At 40.7% G+C, this 22,883-nt stretch overlaps 1 protein-coding gene across 2 annotated transcripts in view; it reads right to left on the bottom strand.

The window, feature by feature from the left end:
• The window catches only part of PDE4B (phosphodiesterase 4B), a 618,793-nt gene that overhangs the window by 127,096 nt on the left and 468,814 nt on the right, over nt 1-22,883 (bottom strand). For both annotated transcript variants that reach the window (XM_065885940.1, XM_065885988.1), the window contains one exon: nt 13,785-13,979. In XM_065885940.1, coding sequence (XP_065742012.1) covers nt 13,785-13,979 — 195 coding nt within the window. The remainder of the gene's footprint in view (nt 1-13,784; nt 13,980-22,883) is intronic.

The following is a 22,883-nucleotide window of genomic DNA, read 5'->3' as shown; positions in this document are numbered from 1 at the left end:
GTTAGCATACAGTACTTTTTTTTCTCTTTCTGACTTACTTCACTCTGTATGACAGACTCTAGGTCCATGCACCTCACTACAAATAACTCAATTTCGTTTCTTTTTATGGCTGAATAATATTCCATTATATATATGTGCCACATCTTCTTTACCTATTCATGGGTCGATGGACAGTTAGGTTGCTTCCATGTCCTGGCGATTGGAAATAGTGATGCAATGAACATTGTGGTACATGACTCTTTTTGAATTATATATTTTTCAGAGTATATGCCCAGTAGTGGGATGGCTGGGTCATATGGTAGTTCTATTTTTAGTTTTTTAAGGAACCTCCATACTGTTCTCCATAGTGGCTGTACCAATTTACATTCCCACCAACAGAGCAACAGGGTTCCCTTTTCTCCACACCCTCTCCAGCAATTATTGTTTGTGGATTTTTTGATGATGGCCATTCTGACTGGTGTGAGGTGATACCTCATTGTAGTTTTGATTTGCATTTCTCTAATGATTAGTGATGTTGAGCATCCTTTCATGTGTGTATTGGCAATCTTTATATCTTCTTTGGAAAAATGTCTGTTTAGGTCTTCTGCCCATTTTTGGATTGGGTTGTTTGTTCTTTTAATATTGAGCTGCATAAGCTGCTTGTAAACTTTGGAGATTAATTCTTGGTCCGTTGCTTTGTTTGCAAATGCTTTCTCCCATTCTGAGGGTTGTCTTTTAGTCTTGTTTATGGTTTCCTTTGCTGTGCAAAAGGTTTAAAGTTTCATTAGGTCCCATTTTTTAATTTTTGTTTTTATTTCCATTTCTCTAGGAGGAGGGACAAAAAGGATCTTGCTGTAATTTATGTCATAGAGTGTTCTTCCCATGTTTTCCTCTAAGAGTTTCATACTGTCTGGTCTTAGTCTGGTCTTTAATCCATTTTGAGTTTATTTTTGTGTGTGGTGTTAAGGAGTGTTCTAATTTCATTCTTTTACATGTAGCTGTCCAGTTTTCCCAGCACCACTTATTGAAGAGACTGTCTACTCTTCGTTGTATATTCTTGCCTCCTTTATCAAAAATAAGGTGACCATATGTGCATGGGTTTATCTCTGTGCTTTCTATTGTTCCATTGATCTATATTTCTGTTTTTGTGCCAGTACCACACTATCTTGATTACTGTGGCTTTGTAGTATAGTCTGAAGTCAGGGAGCCTGATTCCTCCAGCTCCGTTTTTCATTCTCAAGAATGCTTTGGCTATTTAGGGTCTTTTGTGTTTCCATACAAATTGTGAAATTTTTTGTTCTAGTTCTGTGAAAATTGTCAGTGGTAGTTTGATAGGGATTGCATTGAATCTCTAGATTGCTTTGTGTAGTATAGTCATTTTCACAATGTTGATTTCTCCAGTCCAAGAACAGGGTATATCTCTCCATCTGTTTGTATCATCTTTAATTTCTTTCATCAGTGTCTTAGAGTTTTCTGCATACAGGTCTTTTGTCTCCTTAGGTAGGTTTATTCCTAGGTATTTTATTAATTTCTCTTTCAGATTTCTCTTTCAGATTTAATTTCTCTTAAATTTCTTTAATTTCTCTTTCAGATTTCTCATCATTAGTGTATAGGAATGCAAGAGATTTCTGTGCACTAATTTTGCACCCTGCTACTTTAACAAATTCATTAATTAGCTCTAGTAGTTTTCTGGTGGCATCTTTAGGATTATCTATGTGTAGTATCATGTCATCTGCAAACAATGACAGTTTTACTTCTTCTTTTCCAATTTGGATTCCTTTTATTTCTTTTTCTTCTCTGATGGTTGTGGCTAAAACTTCCAAAACTATGTTGAATAATAGTGGTGAGAGTGGGCAACCTTGTCTTGTTCCTGATCTTAGAGAAAATGGTTTCAGTTTTCACCATTGAGATTGGTGTTGGCTGTGGGTTTGTCATATATGGCCTTTATTATGTTGAGGTAAGTTCCCTCTATGCCTACTTTCCGGAGGGTTTTTTATCATAAATAGGTGTTGAATTTTGTCAAAAGCTTTTTCTGCATCTACTGAGATGATCATATGGTTTTTTTTTTTTTTTTATTTTTTTTTATTTTGCGGTACGTGGGCCTCTCACTGTTGTGGCCTCTCCCGTTGCGGAGCACAGGCTCCAGATGCGCAGGCTCAGCGGCCATGGCTCCCGGGCCCAGCCGCTCCGCGACATGTGGGATCCTCCCGGACCGGGGCACGAACCCGTGTCCCCTGCATCGGCAGGCGGACTCCCAACCACTGCGCCACCAGGGAAGCCCGATCATATGGTTTTTATTCTTCAGTTTGTTAACGTGGTATATCACATTGATTGATTTGCATATATTGAAGAATCCTTGCATTCCTGGGATAAAACCCATTTGATCATGGTGTATGATCCTTTTAATGTGCTGTTGGATTCTGTTTGCTAGTATCTTGTTGAGGATTTTTGCATCTATGTTCATTAGTGATATTGGCCTGTAATTTATTTTGTGCGTGTGTGACATGTTTGTCTGGTTTTGGTATCAGGGCGATGGTGGCCTTGTAGAATGAGTTTGGGAGTGTTTCTCCCTCTGCTATATTTTGGAAGAGTTTGAGAAGGATAGGTGTTAGCTCTTCTCTTAATGTTTGATAGAATTCACCTGTGAAACCACATATTCCTAGGCTTTTGTTTGTTGGAAGATTTTTAATCACAGTTTCAATTTCAGTGCTTGTGATGGGTCTGTTTATATTTTCTATTTCTTCCTGATTCAGTCTCAGAAGGTTGTGTTTTTCTAAGAATTGGTCCATTTCTTCCAGGATGTACATTTTATTGGCATATAGTTGCTTGTAGTAATCACTCATGATCTTTCATATTTCTACAGTGTTAGTTGTTACTTCTTTTGCATTCCTAATTCTGTTGATTTGAGTCTTCTCCCTTTTTTTCCTGATGAGTGGATAATGGTTTATCAATTTTGATTATCTTCTCAAAGAAGCAGCTTTTAGCTTTATTGATCTTTGCTATTGTTTCCTTCATTTCTTTTTCATTTATTTCTGATCTGATCTTTATGATTTCTTTCCTTCTGGTAACTTTGGGGGGGGTTTGTTCTTCTTTCTCTAATTGCTTATTTTTTTTCTTTTGAACTTTATTTTATTTATTTTTTTATACAACAGGTTCTTATTAGTCATCCATTTTATACACATTAGTGTATGCATGTCAATCCCAATTTCCCAATTCATCCCACCACCACCACCACCACCCGCCGCTGCTTTCCCCCCTTGTCCATACATTTGTTCTCTACATCTGTGTCTCAATTTCTGCCCCACAAACCGGATCATCTGTACCATTTTTCTAGATTCCACATATATGCTTTAATATGTGATATTTGTTTTTCTCTTTCTGACTTACTTCACTCTGTATGACAGTCTCTAGATTCATCCACATCTCTACAAATGACCTAATTTTGTTCCTTTTTGGCTGATTAATATTCTATTGTATATATGTACTACATCTTCCTTATCCATTTATCTGTCAATGGGCATTTAGGTTGCTTCCATGACCTGGCTATTGTAAATAGTGCTGCAATGAACATTGGGGTGCATGTGTCTTTTTGAATTATGGTTTTCTCTGGGTATATGCCCAGTCGTGGGATTGTTGGGTAATATGGCAATTCTATTTATAGTTTTTGAAGGAACCTCCATACTGTTCTCCATAGTGGCTGTATCAGTTTACATTTGCACCAACAATGCATGAGGGTTCCCTTTTCTCCACACCCTCTTCAGCATTTGTTATTTGTAGATTTTCTGATGATGCCCATTCTAACTGGTGTGAGGTAATACATCATTATAGTATTGATTTGCATTTCTCTAATAGCTAGTGATGTTGAGCAGCTTTTCATGTGCTTCCTGGGATCTGTATGTCCTCTTTGGAGAAATGTCTATTTAGGTATTCTGCCCGTTTTTTGATTGGGTTGTTTGTTGTTTTGATATTGAGCTGCATGAGCTGTTTATATATTTCGGAGATTAATCCTTCGTCCGTTGATTCGTCTGCAAATATTTTTCACATTCTGAGGGTTGTCTTTTTGTCTTGTTTCCTTTGCTTTGCAAAAGCTTTTAAGTTTTACTAGGTCCCATTTGTTTAGTTTTGTTTTTATTTCCATTACTCTAGGAGGTGAATCAAAAAAGATCTTGCTGTGGTTTATGTCAAGGAGTGTTCTTCCTATGTTTTCCTCTAAGAGTTTTATAGTTTCTGGTCTTACATTTAGGTCTCTAATACATTTTGAGTTTATTTTTGTGTATGGTGTTAGGGAGTGTTCTAATTTCATTCATTTCCATGTAGCTGTCCAGTTTCCCAGCACCACTTATTGAAGAGACTGTCTTTTCTCCATTGTATATCCTTGCCTCCTTTGTCATAGATTAGTTGACCATAGATGCATGGGGGTTTATCTCTGGGCTTTCTATCTTGTTCCATTGATCTGTGTTTCTGTTTTTGTGTCAGTACCATATTGTCTTCATTACTGTAGTTTTGTAGTATAGTCTGAAGTCAGGGAGCCTGATTCCTCCAGCTCTGTTTTTTTCCCTCAAGACTGCTTTGGCTATTCGGGGTCTTCTTTGTCTCCATACAAATTTTAAGATTTTTTGTTCTAGTTCTTTAAAAAATGCCACTGGTAGTTTAATAGGGATTGCATTGAATCTGTAGATTGCTTTGGGTAGTATAGTCTTTTTCACAATATTGATTCTTCCAATCCAAGAACATGGTATATCTCTCCATCTGTTTGTATCATCTTTAATATCTTTCAACAGTGTCTTATAGTTTTCTGCATAAAGCTCTTTTGTCTCTCTAGGTAGGTTTATTCCTAGGTATTTTATTGTTTTTGTTGCAATGGTAAATGGGAGTACTTCCTTAATTTCTCTTTCAGATTTTTCATCATTAGTGTATAGGAATGCAAGAGATTTCTGTTCATTAATTTTGTATCCTGCTAGTATACCAAATTCATTGATTAGCTCTAGTAGTTTTCTGGTGGCATCTTTAGGATTCTCTATGTATAGTATCACATCATCTCCAAACAGTGATAATTTTACTTTTTCTTTTCCAATTTGTATTCCTTTTATTTCTTTTTCTTCTGTGATTGCCGTGGCTAGGACTTCCAAAAGTATGTTGAATAATAGTGACGAGAGTGGACATCCTTGTCTTGTTCCTGATCTTAGAGGAAATGTTTTCAGTTTTTCACCATGGAGAGTGATGTTTGCTGTGGGTTCATCGTATATGGCCTTTATTAGGTTGAGGTAGGTTCTCTCTATGACCACTTTCTCGAGAGCTTTTATGATAAATGGGTGTTGAATTTTGTCAAAAGCTTTTTCTGCAACTATTGAGATGATCATATGGTTTTTATTCAATTTGTTAATATGGTGTATCATATTGATTGATGTGTGTATATTGAAGAATCCTTGCATGCCTGGGATAAACCCACTTGATCATGGTGTATGATCCTTTTAATGTGTTGTTGGATTCTGTTTGCTAGTCTTATGCTGAGGATTTTTGCATTTATATTCATCGGTGATATTGATGTGTAATTTTCTTTTTTTGTAGTATCTTTGTCTGTTTTTGGTATGAGGGTGATGGTGGCCTTATAGAATGAGTTTGGGAGTGTTCCTTCCTCTGCAATTTTTTGGAAGAGTTTGAGAAGGATGGGTGTTAGCTCTTCTCTAAATTTTTGATAGAATTCACCTGTAAAGCCATCTGGTCCTGGACTTTGTTTGTTGGAAGTTTTTAATCACAGTTTCAATTTACTTACTTGTGATAGGTCTGTTCATATTTTCTATTTCTTCCTGCTTCACTCTTGGAAGGTTATACCTCTCCTAGAATTTGTCCATTGCTTCCAGGTTGTCCATTGTATTGGCATAGTGTTGCTCACAGTAATCTCTTGTATTTCTGCAGTGTCTGTTGTAACTTCTCCTTTTTCATGTCTAATTTTATTGATTTGAGTCCTCTGCCTCTTTTTCTTGATGAGTCTGGGTAATGGTCTATCAATTTTGTTTCTCTTCTCAAAGAAACAGCTTTTGGTTTTATAGAATCTTTGCTATTTTCCCCTTGTTTCTGCTTCATTTATTTATTCTCTGATCTTTATGATTTCTTTCCTTCTACTAACTTTGGGTTTTGTTTGTTCTTCTTTCTCCAGATCCTTTAGGTGTAAGGGTAGATTGTTTATTTGAAATTTTTCTTGTTTCTTGAGGTAGGCCTGTATAGCTATAAACTTCCCTCTTATAACTGCGTTTGCTGCATCCCACAGGTTTTGGATCGTCGTGTTTTCATTATCATTTGTCTCTAGGTATTTTTTGATTTCCCCTTTGATTTTTTCAGTGATCTTTTGGTTATTTAGTAACGTATTGTTTAACCTCCATTTGTTTGTGTTTCTTATGTTTTTTCCTCTGTAATTCATTTCTAATCTCATAGCATTGTGGTCAGAAAAGATGCTTGATATGATTTCAATTTTCTTAAATTTACTGAGGCTTGATTTGTCACCCAAGATGTGATCTATCCTGGAGAATGTTCCGTGCGCACTTGAGAGAAAGTGTAATCTGCTGTTTTTGAATGGAATGTCCTATAAATATCAATTACATCTATCTGGTCTACTGTGTCATTTAAAGCTTCTGTTTCCTTATTAATTTTCTGTTTGCATGATCCGTCCATTGGTGTAACTGAGGTGTTAAAGTCCCCCACTATTATTGTGTTACTGTCGGTTTCCTCCTTTATAGCTGTTAGCAGTTGCCTTATGTATTGAGGTGCTCCTATGTTGGGTGCATATATATTTATAATTGTTATATCTTCTTCTTGGGTTGATCCCTTGATCATTATGTAGTCTCCTTCATTGTCTCTTGTAACATTCTTTATTTTAAAGTCTATTTTATCTAATATAAGTATTGTTACTCCAGCTTTTTTTTGATTTCCATTTGCATTGAATATCTTTTTCCATCCCTTCACTTTCAGTCTGTATGTGTTGCTCGGTCTAAAGTGGTTCTCTTGTAGACAGCATATATATGGGTCTTGTTTTTGTATCCATTCAGCAAGCTTGTGTCTTTGGGTTGGAGCATTTAATCCATTCATGTTTAAGGTAATTATTGATATGTATGTTCCTATGACCATTTTTGTAATTGTTTTGGGTTTGGTTTTGTACGTCCTTTTCTTCTCTTGTGTTTCCCACTTAGAGAAGTTCCTTTAGCATTTGTTGTAGAGCTGGTTTGGTGGGGCAGAATCCTCTTAGCTTTTGCTTGTTTGTCAACCTTTTGATTTCTCTAGCGAATCTGAATGAGATCCTTGCCGGGTAGAGTAATCTTGGTTGTAGGTTCTTCCCTTTCTTTACTTTAAATATGTCATGCCACTCCCTTCTGGCTTGTAGAGTTTCTGCTGAGAAATCAGCTGTTAACCTTATGGGAGTTCCCTTGTATATTATTTGTCATTTTTCCATTGCTGCTTTCAATAATTTTTCTTTGTATTTAATTTTTGCCAACTTGATTACTATGTGTCTCGGCATGTTTCTCCCTGGGTTTATCCTTTCTGCACTTCCTGTACATGGGTGGCTATTTCCTTTCCCATGTTAGGGAAATTTTCGACTATAATCTCTTCAAATATTTCCTCGGGTCCTTTCTCACTCTCTTCTCATTATGGACCCCTATAATGTGAATGTTGTTGCATTTAATGTTGTCCCAGAGGCCTCTTAGGCTGTCTTCATTTCTTTTCATTCTGTTTTCTTTAGTCTGTTCTGCAGCCGTGAATTCCACCATTCTGTCTTGCAGGTCACGTATCCGTTCGTCTGCCTCAGTTATTCTGCTCTTGATTCCTTCTAGTGTATTTTTCATTTCAATTACTGTAGTGTTTATCTCTGTTTGTTTGTTATTTAATTCTTCTAGATGTTTGTTAAACATTTCTTGCATCTTCTTGATCTTTGCCTCCATTCATTTTTCGAGGTCCTGGATCATCTTAACCATCTTTATTCTGAATTCTTTTTCTGGAAGGTTGCCTATCTTCACTTCATTAGTTGTTTTTCTGGAGTTTTATCTTGTTGCCTCATCTGGTACATAGCCCTCTGCCTTTTCATCTTGTCTATCTTTCTTTGAATGTGGTTTTTGTTCCACAGGCTGCAGGATTGTAGTTCTTCTTGCTTCTTCTGTCTGCCCTCCCGTGGATGAGGCTATCTAAGCGGCTTGTGCAAGTTTCCTGATGGGAGGGACTGGTTGTGGGTAGAGCTGTGTGTTGCTCTGGTGGGCAGAGCTCTGTAAAACTTTAATCCGCCTGTCTGCTGATCGGTGGGGTTGGGTTCCCTCCCTGTTGGTTGTTTGGCCTGATGTGACCCAACACTGGAGCCTATCCAGGCTCTTTGGTGGGGCTCATGGCAGACTCTGGGAGGGCTTACACCAAGGAGTACTTCCCAGAACTTCTGCTGCCAGTGTCCTTGTCCTCACGGTGAGACACAGCCACCCCCTGCCTCTGCAGGAGACTCTCCAACACTAGCATGTAGGTCTGGTTCAGTCTCCTATGGGGTCACTGCTTCTTCCCCTGGGTCCTGGTGTGCACACTACTTTGTGTGTGCCCTCCAAGACTGGAGTCTCTGTTTCCCCCAGTCCTGTCAAAGTCCTGCAATCAAATCCCACTAGCCTTCAAAGTCTGATTCTCTAGGAATTCCTCCTCCCGTTGCTGGACCCCCAGATTGGGAAGCCTGACATGGGGCTCAGAACCTTCACTCTAGTGGTTGGACTTCTGTGGTATGTGTTCTCCAGTTTGTGAGTCACTCACCCAGCAGTTACGGGATTTGATTTTATTGTGATTGCACCCCTCTTACCATCTCATTGTGGCTTCTCCTTTGTCTTTGGATGTGGGCTATCTTTTCTGGTGAGTTCCAGTATCTTTTTGTTGATGATTGTTCAGCAGTTAATTGTGATTCTGGTGTTCCTGCAAGAGGCAGTGAGAGCATGTGCTTCTACTCTGCCAGCTTGAACAAATCTCCTTTCTAATTGCTTTAGGTGTAAGGTTAGGTTGTTTATTTGAGTTGTTTCTTGTTTCTTGAGGTAGGATTGTATTGCCATAAACTTCCCTCTTAGAACTGCTTTTGCTGCATCCCATAGGTTTTGGGCCATCATCTTTTCATTGTCATTTGTTTCTAGGGATTTTTTGATTTCCTCTTTGATTTCTTCAGTGATCTCTTGGTAATTTAGTAGCATATTGTTTAGCCTCCATGTGTTTGTATTTTTTACAGGTTTTTTTTCCTGTAATTGATATCTAGTCTTATAGCATTGTTGTCAGAAAAGATACTTGATACAATTTCAATTTTCTTAAATTTACCAAGGCTTGATTTGTGACCCAACATATGGTCTATCCTGGAGAATATTTCATGCACAGTTGAGAAGAAAGTGTATTCTCTTGCTTTTGGATGGAATGTCCTATAAATATCAATTAAGTCCATCTTGTTTAATGTCTCATTTAAGGCTTGTGTTTCCTTATTTATTTTCATTTTGGATGATCTGTCCATTGGTGAAAGTGGGATGTTAAAGTCCCTTACTATTATTGTGTTACTGTCGATTTCCCGTGTTATGGCTGTTAGCATTTGCCTAATGTAATGGGGTGCTCCTATGTTGGGTGAATAAATATTTACAATTGTTATATTTTCTTCTTGGATTGATCCCTTGATCATTATGTAGTGTCCTTCTTTGTCTCTTGTAACATTCTTTATTTTAAAGTCTATTTTGTCTGATATGAGAGTTACTACTTCAGCTTTCTTTTGATTCCTATTTGCATGGAATATCTTTTTCCATCCCCTCACTTTCACTCTGTATGTGTCCCTAGGTCTGAAGTGGGTGTCTTGTAGACAGCATATTTATGGATCTTGTTTCTGTATCCATTCAGCCAGTCTATGTCTTTTGGTTGGAGCATTTAATCCATTTACATTTAAGGTAATTTTCAATATGTATGTTCCTATTACCATTTTCTTAATTATTTTAGGTTTGTTATTGTAGGTCTTTTCCTTCTCTTTTGTTTCCTGCCTAGAGAAGTTCCTTTAGCATTTGTTGTAAAGCTCTTTTTGTGGTGCTGAATTCTCTTAGCTTTTGCTTGTCTGTAAAGGTTTTAATTTCTCTGTTGAATCTGAACGAGATCCTTGCTGGGTAGAGTAATCTTGGTTGTAGTTTTTTCCCTTTCATCAATTTATATATGTCCTGCCACTTCCTTCTGGCTTGCAGAGTTTCTGGTGAAAGATCAGCTGTTAACCTTATGGGAGTTCCCTTGTATGTTATTTGTCATTTTTCCCTTGCTGCTTTTAATATTCTTTTCCTTGTATTTAATTTTTGATAGTTTGATTAATATGTGTCTTGGCATGTTTCTCCTTGGATTTATCCTGTATGGGACTCTCTGTGCTTCCTGCACTTGATTGACTATTTCCTTTCCCATATTAGGGAAGTTTTCAACAATAATCTCTTCAAATATTTTCTCAGTCCCTTTCTTTTTCTCTTCTTCTTATGGGACCCCTATAATTCGAATGTTGGCACATTTGAAGTTGTCCCAGAGGTCTCTGAGACTGTCCTCATTCTTTTTTCTTTATTTTGCTCTGTGGTAGTTATTTCCATTATTTTATCTTCCAGGTCACTTATCTGTTTTTCTGCCTCAGTTTTTCTGATATTGATTCCTTCTAGAGAATTTTTAATCTCATTTATTGTGTTGCTCATCATTGTTTGTTTGCTCTTTAGTTCTTCTAGGTCCTTGTTAAACGTTTCTTGTATTTTCTCTATTCTATTTCCAAGATTTTGGATCATCTTTACTATCATTACTCTGAATTCTTTTTCAGGTTAACTGCCTATTTCCTCTTCATTTGTTTGGTCTGGTGGGTTTTTACCTTGCTCCATCTGCTGTGTATTTCTGTGTCTTCTCATTTTGCTTAACTTACTGTGTCTGGGGTCTCCTTTTCGCAGGCTGCAAGTTCATAGTTCCCCTTGTTTTTGGTGTCCGCCCCCAGTGGTTAAGGTTGTTTCAGTGGACTGTGTAGGCTTCCTGGTGGAGGAGACTAGTGCCTGTGATCAGAGGATGAAGCTGGATCTTATCTTTCTGCTGTGCAGGACCACGTCCGGTGGCGTGTTTTGGGATGTTTGTGCCCCTTTTATGATTTTAGGTAGCCTCTCTGATAATGGGTGGGGTTGTGTTCCTGTCTTGCTAGTTGTTTGGTATGGGGTGTCCAGCACTGGAGCTTGCTGTTTTATGAGTTGCAATGCATCTTAGCATTGAGACGGCAGACCCTGCGAGAGCTTTCACCAATAGATGTTATGTGGGGCCTGGAGGTCTCTGGTGGTCCAATGTCCTGAACTCAGCTCTGCTACCTCAGAGGCTCATGCCTCTTACCTGGCCAGAGAACCCAGACCCTTTTGGGAAGTGTGAGGTCTTCTGCCAGCCTTCAGTAGGTGTTCTGTAGGAGTTGTTCCACATGTAGATGTATTTTTGATGTATTTGTGGGGAGAAAGGTGATCTCCACATCCTACTCCTCCACCATCTTGAAGGTACTTGCTCTTGTTTTTTTTAAGGGAGAATGATACTAGTTAACTTACATATATAATCCTTACTTGCCTAAATCTAAAGTTGGCAACTCTATGTAGGTTCTAAAGTTAGGGGAGAATTTTTCCTGGTTGGTAAAATTGAAAAGAGGGTAACCATTAGTATTAGGGACCTGAACGCAGAGTCGTTCAGAACTAGATGTCTGTTTCTACAGCTATAGACTGAGTTGGACTGTGGTCTTGAAAGTCTCTTCATGTTCAAAATTTCTATAACCTTTTTGTCCTAAGTAAGGAATCACTGGAGTTTAATCTGAAATTTGGTTAGAACATGCTGGGAAGCCTCTGAGTGACGCTGAGATGCATCAGGCTGTTTGTCAGGAGTCTGGGGGGTGGGAGGAGGCATTAGCTGCCTTCCAAAGCTAGTCTTTCACCAGTGAAGCACTATGTGAATGAAGCTCTAATTACTTCAGCTCAACACATCTCCTATGCTCTCCCTTGGGAGAGTCCAGAAAGCTGTTTGTTTTGGTGGAAGAGAGACTTCCAGGGATGTTCACTGTCAAAGCCCCCATCCAAACCTTGGTCAGAAACTTCCTTGGTTCTACATGATCTACAGCAAAGAGGTTACCTCTACTCCACTCATGTTTTCTACCTGATAGGAGAGGTTCTACTTTGCAGTTTGTAAAACATAGGTAAATAAAGTCCCAAAGTTTTGCCTATGGTCTTTCTTAGCTACATCAAGGTATATAGCATGGCATAGAATCACGGGGGAGGGGCAGGTTTCTCATTTCTCAGAGTCTTCGTTTCATCATCTATAGAGTGGAGATAATAATGGTGCCTACCTGACGAGACTTTTGTAAAGATTAAAAGAGATAACGTATGTAAATGAACAGGGCCCTATAGTAAGCACTCACTAAATGTTTCCTTCCACACGGTAGCAGTGTTCCTCTTATCTTTCTTATTTAACTGTAACCTCCCTGAGAGCATGCAAACTTTTAGAGAATAATGTCTGTTTTTAAAGCATCTGTGATTTTTTCCCACTGTTCTGCTCACCTTTTATGCTCAAAGCCTGGCACACTGCATGGCACAAAGGAGAACTTCAGTAAATTTTTGCCAAATTAGTGGATAAATGAATTTTGGTCCACCCAATGATTGAGATATTTTAGGGCATGAGTGCCTCTGTTAAAATTAGCTGGCGTAAATGCTCTGGAGAATACTTTTTTTTTTTTGGCGGTTACGCAGGCCTCTCACTGTTGTGGCCTCTCCCGTTGCGGAGCACAGGCTCCGGACGCACAGGCTCAGCGGGCATGGCTCACAGGCCCAGCCGCTCCGCGGCATGTGGGATCTTCCCGGACCGGGGCACGAACCCGTGTCCCCTGCGTCGGCAGGCGGACTCTCAACCACTGCACCACCAGGGAAGCCCCCTGGGGAATACTTTTTATTGGTAGCTTTAAAATGCTCCCTGCCCCTTTCACAAGAGGGTGACCCTTTTTAGCTTCCTTTCCAACAGCAGAAGAGAGCCCAGTGGAATTTTCCAGACTGGAGACTTTAGAGAGCTACTGATATTTTTATAACATATGATGTTAAATACAATTGTACATGTGCCTAGAGACCTTTTAAGGCATGAATTCCAGCATCCAATTTTATTTGGTTTCAGAAACTTAATAAACAAGTAACACAACCCACTCGTTGTTCTTTAAATAAAAATTAGAGATCTCCAATGAATAGCAGCAAAACAGAAACATCAGCCATGCTTAATAGGGCGGTGGAGTATGTTCTGTCTCACCCAGGAGTCTGGCAACAAGTGGGCATTGTGTTAAGGTTCCAAAGAAGGGACACAGACACGTGACTAGATGACAGCTTATTAAATGTCGCCCAGCAAAGGCCACTCAGACAGGATGCGTGTCACCAACCACCATTTTCCTTCTCTGCTGTAGCCTCATGCAAACTGCGCATGCCTTGGAAAGTTTGAGTGTGGTTTGCAAACAGTGTTAAGGTTCTCATGCCATAAACAATTCAGCAGTTCAGGAAATGAAGCCAAATAATAATAATATTTTTTAAGTGTCAATAACCGAAGTAAATCAAACACTGTTGCCTAAGGTTTTAAACACTCTTGGGAACCCCGGCTACATATTTCTCATGCAAGAGAGCATTAATAACCTTAAGGTTGTCACCTCTGCTCTGTTCATTTTTCTCCTCCCTCTTTCCTGTGGGTTAAAGGGGAACAGTGCCGCTGCTCTGATGTGATGGGGTTAAAGTTGAGGTAAGTGTGAAACTGGGAGCCAGATAGCTCGTACTTACTGCTCGCTTGGAAGTGAAGAGTTTCTCGACATTGCCTTTGGTGACAAGTCATAGTCACTGTCTGATCTGTAGAGAAAGGACTCTCTGCGCTGGCTGTGCCCGGGAAAGGTGGCATGAAGCACCAGCCCAGAGGAAGAGCTGGCCTGGGGATCCAGCGGGCTCCGACCTGGGGAAGGGCCATTTTCCACATCAAAGCTTAAAGAAAAAGAAGAAAACTGGTCACATGAGAAACATAGAGAAGGGCATCTGACATACATACATGGAGAACCCATGCGTGCCAGGCACTTTACATAGCACTTCACACTTCATGGAAAGTTTTAAGGCTCCAAATAGCTCTGAGTTGCAGTCATTCTCATTTTTATACAAACGGAACAGTCCCACAGAAGTTCAGTCATCAGCAGAGACTGGAGCCAGGATTTGACACTGGGAGCAAAGTCCCATGGCCTTTCAGCAGCATAAGCAACATTGACAAATTCATAAAATAAACTGTTGATAATAAGCGACTCCAGATATAGCATCTAACACAGCTCTAAGTGCCAGACACTCAACTATTACTTGAATGAGTCTTCTTAGCTGGGAGGCTTCTTCCTGCCATGAATAAATATCACAGTCTCATTAAAGATACAATGTGCACATTTCTGAATGTTTCAGGAACAAAGTGCTATCCTGAAAACATCCACTGGCTGATTAAACCGGAGGCCCAGTCTGACACTTAATATTCATATGCAAGTTTAAGCACACACAATGACTTAATTAATCTAATAATGCCGAATAGCCCTCCAGGGGTGCAGAGCTTTCTCTCTGGAGGAGGATACAGCTACTGACTCTGGCAGAGGAGTGCCATTGAGATTTCTGGTCAGTCTACCTCACTCTGGAAAGGTACCCTCAAGTCCAGAATTATTTGAACAAGCTCTGATCAATGAACACACAGGTGGGAGCAGTAGACATTTTGGCTGTTGTTTTCTCTCTCCTGGTCCTGGTGTTACTTGAGGCACTGTGTCCTTCCCATGCTCTCCACCATCCCCTATGCATTTTTCCTGCATGCACAACCTCCCTTAGCCTCAGATTGACAGTAACCCTCTTGCCTAGTATTTCTCTAGACCACTCACTGCTCTCTGGCTAAAGCTCTGCAGAAAGGTGTTGGAGAAGGTACGGGGCTAAGGATGCTCTCTTTTCCAAGCTGGACCACAGCAGCGGGCTTCCTTTATACTCATCCAGCTGCCATAATTTATTTCTACATTTGTGGTTCTTTTCGTTCACTAGTTCTTATAGCCTTCTCTCTTGGGGTGTATTTTGCGTATATTTTTTTAGTTTATAAATTGCTTTCTCATCTATCATTCCATTTACAACCCTTATCACGACCCTGTGAAGTATGTATTATGATCTCAGTCTACATTTGAGGAAAATGAGGCTTAGAGAGATTTTAAACACCAGCTCAAAATCACAGGCTAGTAACTGTACAGTAAGAATTGCAAGACCCAAGTCTTCCAATTCAGGCTTCTACAACCTCAGAGTTCAGTAATCACAGAACTCCAGAACGGCTCACTGGGTCACTGAGTGCAGTTTCCCCTCAGTCTCTACATTCAAGCAAAATGTGTGTTTGGTATGTAGAGAGTAAATCGGATTATGAGCAACCTTGGCTGTTATCTTGGATGAAGACAAGGGAGGCAGTAAATTACCCTGAGTCTGTAGGTTTCACTGAAACAGGGAAAGAAGAAATGAAAGAATTCAGGGTCATAATCCTTCCCTGGAGACCATTCCGAGAAGCTGCTTTTAGCCAACCCACAAACTCCAGGTGTCTGATAAGAAGCAGTAAGTGAGAATCTCCAGTTAAGAGAACAAGGAAGAGCCATAACAATCCAATGTATGTATTTGGGCTTTCACGGTACTGCAGATGGATTTTCACAGCAGGCTCACGGTCTGGGATGGGACTGTCTTTCAGAGACTGCAGGCAAGCAGGCAGGTGGGCAATCACTCACACACTTCAGCCTGTTTGCCAGCCTGCCTGGAGGTAGAGCTATGTTGTAAGGCAAATACATTGCAGCAAGTGAAAATATAACGTAAGCTGACTTGCACACTTTCCTTGGGTGAGATCTATACTAGTTGCTGAGCAAAATAAAAGAGCTCCTTTGTGGATAAGGACTCCTTTGTGCCACCCAGAGCTTGTAGAACTAGGACTTGATGCTGGCTCTGAACTCTTTTTAAGGACAAAGAGGGAAGGCTCTTAAAAGGTAAAGATGGGACTACATAAAGCTTAAGAGTGGGCATAGGGCTTCCCTGGTGGCGCAGTGGTTGAGAGTCCGCCTGCCGATGCAGGGGACAGGGGTTCGTGACCCGGTCCGGGAAGATCCCACATGCCGCGGAGCGGCTGGGCCCGTGAGCCATGCCTGCTGAGCCTGCGTGTCTCCACAATGGGAGAAGCCACAACAGTGAGAGGCCCGTAAACTGCAAAAAAAAAAAAAAAAAAAAAAAAAAAAAAAAAAAAAAAAAGAGTGGGCATAAATAAGCTTTGAAATTTCATGAGTAATCATGTTGTAATTCATTTGGTATCTATCTGTACAGCCTTTATGGCTATTAAAACATTGAAATACTTTTCTTTTTTTTTTGATGTGCACCATTTTTAAAGTCTTTATTGAATTTGTTACACTATTGCTTCTGTTTTATGTTTTGTTTTGTTTTTTTTTTTTTTTTGCGGTACGTGGGCCTCTCACTGCCGTGGCCTCTCCCGTCGCGGAGCACAGGCTTTGGACGCGCAGGCCCAGTGGCCATGGCTCACGGGCCCAGCCGCTCCACGGCATGTGGGATCCTCCCGGACCGGGGCACAAACCCGTGTCCCTTGCATCAGCAGGTGGACTCTCAACCACTGAGTCACCAGGGAAGCCCTATGTTTTGGTTTCTTAACCCTGAGGCATGTGGGATCTTAGCTCTCCAACCAGGGATTGAACCTGCACCCCCTGCACTGGAAGGCAAAGTCTTAACCACTGGACAGCCAGGGGAGTCCCTGAAATGCTTTTGTAACAGTTGGCAGCCAGTCACTGCCCCAGACCGTCCAGGATCTGCTGATGACTGGAACAGCAGGGGGCCTCTAGCTTCAGCACGGTGGTCTGTGTCCTTTTAATTGGTCAGTGCCCATGTGGTACCAGTCATTACATTTTATGAATGCCACTGCTGTGTATATCTGTGCTAAAATCTTGGAAGAGGTGCCAAGTGGGTATGCCTACCAAACTCTCAGAACATTTTCCATTGAGGGTTTCCACCAAGGCTCACTCTGCCCTCTTTCCTGCTGCAGGCATTCCTAGTGGGCAGAAAGTAAGTCCACAAGTATTACCCTTTATGTAGATGTCACAAAGCATCTGCCCCCAGTGTTAGCAGGAGTACCAGGAGGTTTAGTCCTGCCAGGTAAGCAGGGACTAGGCCCAGACACTAAAACTCCCTCCATGCTGCTTTCCTTTGTTTTCTTCTTTCTCTTTTTTCTTTCTTCTTTACCCTGCCTAAACTCATAGAAGAGCTTGCGGGAATTCAGAAAAAGCCAAGGAAGAATTCTCTGGGGCAAAGAAGCAGTTTCAGGGAGACAAATGGCCTTTCATATTCCCTGGGGCACTGTTTCAAAGCAACCAACACAGATGTACAACTTAGGAACAAACATGAATCACCAACCAGACACCAGCTCCAGTCACAGCAAAATTAGTGGGCAGACATCACAATACGTCCCACAGATCCAGGGTGGGAAGAGGGGTGTGGGCAAGGGGAAGATGGAGGACAGGCTTAACAAGCAAAACGACATGCCGCATAAACTGAAATACAACTAGGGAAAAAACAGAATCTGAAATATCGGAAGCGAACATAGAAATGGGGTCATTATTTATTTAGAGTAATTTTTGGCCCTGCCTTAATCAGGACTCATATTTCACTTTTAGGCTTCTTTATATTAAAAAATACTATTATAAAAGTAAATAAGAATGTTATGTAAAATATAAACAATAGAGAAAAAATATTAGCAGGTTAGTATTTTCTTTCTGAGTGTTAATATTTTTCCTGCAGGCTTGAATCGTGATTTTTTTTCTCATAGTGAGCAGTTTTCAGAATTATCGTTTTCCATGCCCATGGAACTTAATGCTTCATCCAGAATTTGTGCCGAACTTCCTCAGGCATTTTCCCTATTGTGGGTCACTGAATTTCTAATTTTAAATAACATTTTAAGCGATACCTTTGAGCTTACAGTTACTTCAATATTCGGATGACGTCACTGAGAAGTTTCAGATAGACTGAGAGGATGTCATGCACAAGTTTCTGAATAGTTGACGGGACCTGCCCAAAGCCAGCATCTGGACTGAAACAGTATTGAAAGTGGCCTTTTTTTCTAGGATCAGAGACACTTCCCCCACCCCCAAGTCCTGCTCTCTGACGTCCAGGATTCTGTATGCTGCTGTCCCCCGTGATTCTGCCTGCCTCGGCAGATCGCCCTGGACTGAGTCAATTGCTTGTTGTCTAAGACCTAATATTTTAACAACTTTCTCCCGCTTTGATTCTAGAGGTCTCAGCTTCTTGAGGCAGCGGTGGTAGTGGGTGATGCTGTGTGTGAGAGGCGGTGCTCCCTTCCCTGTAGCTGGAACGCCCTTCTCCCCACTGTCTCCAATCGATCACTACTTCAAATTCAGCTCGTGCCACCTTCTCCAGTAAATATTTTCTAACATTGCAGCTACCAGTTCGATTTAGATACGTACTCCTCATCTGTGTTCTCCTAGACTCCTTTACAGCAGTACCTGATCACAGTACTTGTAATATATATTTAATTTTCCATTTATTTAATTATCCACTTATTTAGCTGCTCCCCGATAGATTCTTATCTCCTAAAGAGAAGGGACCCAATATTACTCACTTTTGTATCCCAGGCAACTGGATCGGAGCCTTGTAAATAGTAGGTCTATCAGAAAATGTCAGCTGAACCAATGAAAGTCAGTTTACTATGAAATGTTTCTCCTGTCCCTTCCCTCTTCCTGCCTCCTTACCCTCATCTCAATTCCCATTGGCAGGGGTTTCTTCTGTTTCCTTCAAATGAGTCTATACAGATGAGGCATTAACTTATTTGATAAGCTTTGTGAGACAATGATCTAAAAATAATAATAAAAATAGGGCTTCCCTGATGGCGCAGTGGTTGAGAGTCTGCCTGCAGATGCAGGGGACATGGGTTCGTGCCCCGGTCCGGGAAGATCCTACATGCCGCGGAGCGGCCGGGCCCGTGAGCCATGGCCGCTGAGCCTGCGCGTCCGGAGCCTGTGCTCCGCAACGGGAGAGGCCACAACAGTGAGAGGCCCGCGTACCGCAAAATAAATAAATAAATAAAAAGCACACCTGTGTTCTCCCTGAACAAAACAAACTTACATACAAAAATCACTGGCTTAGATGTTTGAGATGGTGATATCTTTACACAAACCCCCATGATGGGAAAAGCCCTCCTATACCAGCTTCTGTCTGCCATCTTCTCATCTCTTTCTTTTTAATAAAAGCAGGAACATTCTCTGCCCCACTTTCTCTCTGGTGGACTCCACTGCCTAGGGATCCATGCAAAGCCAGCCCTGCACTGGTGCTAAGAGGGAGCCAGCAGGCGGCAGAAGACATCTACAGCTTCCCCAGCCTCCACTGCCCAGCCTCCAGCTGGAGCAGGTAGGGCCGCTTGCCAGTCTCCGAGGGAGAAATAGGACTGAAGCCTTATTCATAAGCCTGGCAGGAAAAGTCAGGGATAAAGAACAGAATCACAAGGTGTACATGAAACCTTTTATTAAACGAAGAGAAGCTCTATTTCCAAGAATTCAAGCTAAGCCAGGTGGCTGCAGAATTGCCTGCAATTGTCCCCAGGGTGGTTGTTTCCTGATCCCCAATTACCTACACATACCCCAATTCATGTAACAAAGAGTTATGAAGCAACATCCTAGGAATCACTCATTTCTGAATCAGAGGAGACTTTTCTTTGACAACTCATTCCTTCTCTAGGTAATACGTTGCCGAATTCTCACAACGCTGGGCTGATTCTCTTCTCCCCATTTCAAAAGGAGGAAACAGAGGCCTCCAAAATGTGAAACTTCATTTGAAAAATTCTCAAGTGTGACCTCTTTTAATTTCATCCTGCAATCTGTGCCCAGGTTCCTCTTCTCCACGGCCTCACAGACTCTTTTTGATCCCAGAACCTACCACGCTGGAATGTATGTCTCTGTTTACATTATCTCTCTCATTCCAGTAGACTGTGACCTTGAAGCAGGGACTAAGCCTTATTCATTTTGTGTTCCCAGGGCCCAGAACTGAGTTTCACACCAGAAGGCATCCAACAAATATTTATTGAATGAATGTGAGAATCTCACCAGTTTATATCTCTTATCTGACAAAAAGCCATTTTTATTTGGATTAAAACCTCTGGCAGATAAGATCTCAGAGGAGTCCCCAAATGGAGTCAATAGGGTCCTCTTTCTCCATCTTCCCTTCAGTATGCCAGGAACTCCATCCCACGAGTTTTGGAGAACTTTTTTGTCTATCATAAGGTGTATGTTTGGGTGTGGAGTGTGTGTGCATGTGTGTGTTTTTAGGCGGTGGTATATTTGTGAAAAAATGCTGTTTCTTTAAAATTCTGTTGGAAACTATTTCCCTCAATTATACTCAGAAACTAACATCTTCAAATGCTTGCTTACCACTTTAATAAAAATAACCATTCACTTATATACTTCCATTGGCCATCACCTCAATGTGCAACCTGGTCCCTATAGATGAGGAAGCTGCACAGGGGCATGCATTTTTACCCACAATGACAGTGACCCACCTTTGTATAATTAATGGCTGCAGGCTGCAGCCAGTCCTAATTTCTAATGAAGGACTTAACTGTGCAAAATCATAGTCAGCATGATGTAGAGCCCATGTCCCAGCTGAAAGCAGGCAGACCTCCTCTGGCCACAGTTATGGCAGAATATCGCAGTTTTGCCCTAAGAATCCAGTTCCAAAGTGTTGACTTCCCTCCCGTAGAATAGGAAGGAGAGCTATGATGTTCAGCTCATCTGAATTCCAGAAGCATCTTCCCACTGCTTTCCTTTTTTCCTAGGGGCTTTGAAAATTACATCCACTGCAATAATCCAAAGATGCTTTCCCCACAGAGAAGTTTAACCAGAGAGAGCAGAGTAATCCCAAAGAGCCCTGAGATTCTGGAGCCCTGGCTTCCAGCTCCCGCTCTGTGAAGAAATAACTGCCGTGAAACAGGCACTCCCCATATTCTGGCCCCCAAGCCTTAGTCTTTCCCCACTGAAATGAATGAAGAAATGAATCACTAGAAGATCTTTGAGATGCCTCTGAGATTAAACATGGTACGAGATTTTAGAAATAGAAGATCAGTTCTCAAGCGTGGTTCAATGTGGTTTTACATTGTTAACGGTAACTCATTCACTGAACAAATATTTATTAGCATCCATTATGAAACAAGGCACTGTTCTAGGCCTGAGAATTCAGCAATGTATAAGACAGACAAGGTCCTTGTGGGGAGAGATGGACAATAAATAAATCAAATGAGATGATTTCAGAAAGTGATAAATGCTATGGGGAAGATAAAGTATAATGGTATGGTAGAAACAGGTTCGGAGAAGAATGTTTCTAGGTTGGGTGGTCAGCAGGCCCACTCTACACAGCCTCGTAGACTGTCTATTGCTTTACACCGGGCGCACCACCCATCTTCCTCAGATGCTCTCATTTGAGTTGAGACCTGATAGAGGTAGTAGTAACTTTTGTCATTGTGTTCCTTCCAATCTCTATTTCCATACCCTTTTAAGCCAAAGAATTGTGTCAAATGATATTTGGGTTTGAATGTGGTGCCATCTATTAAGCTAGTGATTTAATTTTCCTCTTCTCTGCCCACCCCCCTTTCTGAGTTGAGTTAGGTGCTCCATTGTCTCATACAGGTATCTCTGCACTGATATCTATCTATTGATATATCTCTACAATAAGACTTGTCCAGGACGATTGTAAGTAAGTGTTCTAGTTTGCCCCCAAAGGGCTGTGTTCCTCAAAGACACAGAACCTCTTTTTCATATTATTTATCCCATTGCTAAGGGTCATGCTTGTCAGAGGTACTTAGCAAATGTCTGATGAATAAAAACAAATGAAGGAATAAATGGTTCGAGACCAGGAACCTTATTCTAGCTCCTCTTTGATGCCCACCACAGACAGCACAGACTTCTCCAACAAAATGGAGTGTAAGTGGTGTGGAGACATGGAGTCATCTCCTGCCCTCTACTGTGATCACCCCTAAAAGCCAGCTCCATAAAGAAGAACCAGGGGGTTGCTACCAAATACCAAATACCACCTGCAAAGAATGGCTGGAATACCTTCCATAGGGCATCAAGCCCAAGAAGAAGGCAAATGATCCTATCTGGCAATGATCATCCTCATCCCTTGATGTTGATGGTGGATGGAAATGCCATGAATATTCCTCTTGATGTTCCTTTAGCTGAGGACTCTATGTTGAAAGTTCTTTTATTTGTTGTTTGAGATCTTTTCTCAGGGTGTTAACATTTCACTAAGGAAATGCATAAACAAATAAGTAATATCAATACCTAATTTTTCTACTGGGATTATAAAATGAGGGTCATTTTAAAAAATCATTGTTTCAAATGCTTAGGAGCATATTTTAATGATCCTTTAATAACTTCACACTGTGTTTTTCCTATGTTATGTAATTTGATGCACAAGGAAAACAGGACCAAATGTAAACAATTCTACCTCATAATTATAAGAACATTATTATTTCTAACCTGTTTACAAAGTGTTCTGCCCATCTATTTCCAGGTAAAAAATAATTTTCAGAAATAGGAATGTTATAAAGTGTGTGTTTCTCTATGTTTTATAATAATGGCTGTAATTTCATATACCCACTCTCACACTTTCATCCACTAAAACCTTCTAAGAGCTAGGACAACTCTTAACAGTAAAGGTCACTTCCTATAGGACAGTGATTCATATCAATAGATAGATATCAGGGCAGAGATAGCTGTATAAGACAATGGAGCACCTAACTCAACTCAGAAAGTGGGGTGGGGCGGGCAGGGAAGAGGAAAATTAAATCACTAG

The sequence above is a fragment of the Phocoena phocoena genome, chromosome 1, assembly GCF_963924675.1.
Source record: "Phocoena phocoena chromosome 1, mPhoPho1.1, whole genome shotgun sequence".
Classification (NCBI taxonomy): domain Eukaryota; kingdom Metazoa; phylum Chordata; class Mammalia; order Artiodactyla; family Phocoenidae; genus Phocoena; species Phocoena phocoena.
Note: the sequence above shows the minus strand (reverse complement) of the source record. Positions and strands in the feature narration are given on the sequence as shown.